Source organism: Bison bison, unplaced genomic scaffold, assembly GCF_000754665.1.
Source record: "Bison bison bison isolate TAMUID 2011002044 unplaced genomic scaffold, Bison_UMD1.0 scf7180017848986, whole genome shotgun sequence".
NCBI lineage: Eukaryota > Metazoa > Chordata > Mammalia > Artiodactyla > Bovidae > Bison > Bison bison.
The window spans coordinates 26,812-29,801 of NW_011479559.1; the positions used below are offsets into that span (position 1 = coordinate 26,812).

Below are 2,990 nucleotides of genomic sequence, written 5' to 3' on the forward strand. Positions count from 1 at the left end.
TTCATGGTTACAATCACCATCTGCAGTGTATTTCCAATTCCAAAGTGTCTCAAAGCTTGTAGCTACCAAGTACTATGCATAGAAGTACTCGGCTTCTATAAGCATCCCATTGTCAAAGGCAGAATGAGATAAGGACAAAGTCTGCATATTTTTCTCTGTTCTTACTTGAACAATTTTCCTAGATTCCTACCAGTTCTTTATTTGGTTTATCACTCCCTAAAATTTACTTTATGAAAAAGGATTGGTGCTCAAAGACTAGAGGAACTACTACTAAAGCAGTGTTTTCAAAATGGTTCCCTGAAACAGATGCATTTGCACCACCTGGGTACTGGCTAGAAATGCTAATTCTTGGGCCCTCCATCTCAGGTCTACTGAATCAAAAATTTGGGGGGTGGGACCCAGCAATATGGGTTTTAACAAGCCCTCCAAATAATTCTGATGCACTCCCAAGTTTGAAAATCACTAGACCAGAAGTACAAGGCTAGATGATGAACTTCCAGGGGCAGCTATTAGACTTGCTGAAAATCTATTTCCAAGCACCAAATGAAATGGTTCACTAGGGAGATACACTAGACAGAAAGGTAAGAGATCTGGTGTCTATTCTCAGCCCTGACTGACTCAGACATAAAGTGTGATTTCAAGAGAATATTGGGGTATTCCAAGAAGCAGCTAAGTGAAAGTGTTGTGGGTCTGATGGATATCAAATACAGTTCTGCTTGGAAATGGGGAAGGAGTTATATATAGAAAGAGGAAGACAAATATCATATGATACTGGTTACATGTGGACTCTAAAAAAAAAGGGTACAAATGAACCTATCTACAAAGTAGAAGTAGAGTCACAGATGTAGAAAACAAATTTATGGCTACCTGGGAGTAAGTGGGGGATAAATTGGGAGACTGGGATTGACACATACACACCACTATACATAAAATAGATAATTTATTAATCAGGACCTTCTGCACAGCACAGGGAACTCTACTCAATACTTTGTAATGGCTTATATGGGAAAAGAACCTAAAAAAGGGTGGATATATGTATGTATATGTGTCTGATTTATTTTGCACTGCAGAAATTAACACATTATAAATCAAGAGTACTCCAATGAAAATTACAAAAAAAGAGGAACAGTTTTTAAATTAAAATAAATAAAGAGGAATATTGGCAGTTGATTTCCAAAATCTAGTAAAAACCCCATTTCTCAATGATAACATATGATACATCCCAATGACTAGAATCTGACACTGGAAATGATATTCAGGGGTCAAGCATTATGAATATTTTCCCCAGTTTTCTGGAATAAAAAAGTCTGACTCTGTTTAAGTTATTTTCTTCACCATATGGAAAATAAGGACGATATTTTTCCTGGAATAATATTGTTGAAATGCTTTAATAGAAAATGTGGGTAGCTTCAGGTACAGAAAGCAAGAGCATAATTTATTTCATAGCAGATACTGATATTTCATATTCAATTATTTATGAATATGAATGACTAGCTATAAAAGGAAAATCTGGCATCATTCTAAAGCTATAAGCTCACCAGTATCTAGCAAGAAATATTTTAAAGGTTGTCCCAAGGCAGAATGTTTTACCTGGGGGACCTGGAAGACCTGGCAAACCAGGCTGACCTGGAGGCCCTGAAACACCAGTTCCAATACAGTTGAAGCAGGTGTCACCTTTGTCACCTAGAGAAAACCATAATAAAAAACAAATTTTACTTCAAGGGTTACATATATCTTCTTTAGACAGGTTCTAAAGAACTTAGCAGGGATTCCCAGGGGGATCTATGGTAAACAATACCCCAGCGAATGCAGGACAAGCCAGTTCAATCCCTGGGTTGGGAAGATCCCCTGGAAGAGGAAACGGCAACCCACTCTAGTATTCTTGCCTGGAAAATCCCATGGACAGAAAAGCCTGACGGGCTACAGTCCATGGGGTTGCAAAAAGTTGGACATGACTGAGTGACTGAACACAAGGAAGTTTGCACTAAAGGACAATATTCCCATGCAACAGTGTAGTTAGAGAAGCTTATATTTAGAATCAATTCATTTGATATATATTTACTGAGCACCTACTATGTGCCAAGCATTATTAGAGGAGTCTATAATACATGATAAACAAAACAGACAAAATCCATACATTCATGGTGCTCACATTCTACCATTGGCTGAGTAAGTCAAACTGGATATACTTAGGGATGGGTGGCAGGTTGCAATTTTGAATAAGATAGTCAGGATAGAAATAATTGAGAAGATGACATATGATAAAAATAAAAACTTAAAGGACATGGCATGTGTGCAACAACTGTAGAGCAGTCCAGGCAGAAAGAGTAGCTATGTCTTCTAGCACACAGAAAGAACATCAAGGAGAAGAGATTACTGGAATAGAGTGAGGAAGGGAAACCAGCTCAGACCATTAACAGGTTATAACAAGTGGTATATCATAAAATATCATATAGGCCACCATGAAGACTGTGGCTTTTACTGTGAGTAAAATAAGAATCTAGGAGAAGAAATTCAACAGAAAAGCAACATGATATGACAAGTTTTAAAAGGAGGAGTCTGGTTGCTATGTTAAGAATGTGATCTAAGTACAAGGATGGAAACATATTAACTATGTAAGTAGCTACTGCTGAAGTGATCTAGGAGAGATGGAAGCTCATTCCAGAGTGATGGCAATGAACATGATGAGAATTGGTTAGATTCTGGACATACTGGAAGGTAGAGCCAATGGGATTTTCTCATGGATCACATAGAGAATGCAAAAGAAGGGGGGAATCAAAGATGACGTCAATATACATCAAAAATCAAAATAAAAAGGAAAACAATAAAGCTTTTAGAAGAAAACAGAGGAATATCATCAGGTCCTTGGGGTAAGCAAAGATTTCTAAAATAGAACAGAAATAGCACTAATCATAAAAGAGGACATTTATAATTTGATTTCTGTTAATTAACAACCTCTCTTCAAGAAAAGACATGAGTAAAAAATCAAG

The 2,990-nt window shown here is 37.1% G+C and overlaps 1 protein-coding gene across 1 annotated transcript in view; it reads right to left on the reverse strand.

Annotated features, from left to right (window-relative positions):
* The window catches only part of COL4A5 (collagen, type IV, alpha 5), a gene marked incomplete at both ends in the record, with an annotated part of 87,800 nt that overhangs the window by 25,442 nt on the left and 59,368 nt on the right, over window positions 1-2,990 (reverse strand). Inside the window, one exon of the mRNA XM_010846272.1 lies at window positions 1,591-1,683. Within this exon, the coding sequence (XP_010844574.1) occupies window positions 1,591-1,683 (93 nt within the window). The remainder of the gene's footprint in view (window positions 1-1,590; window positions 1,684-2,990) is intronic.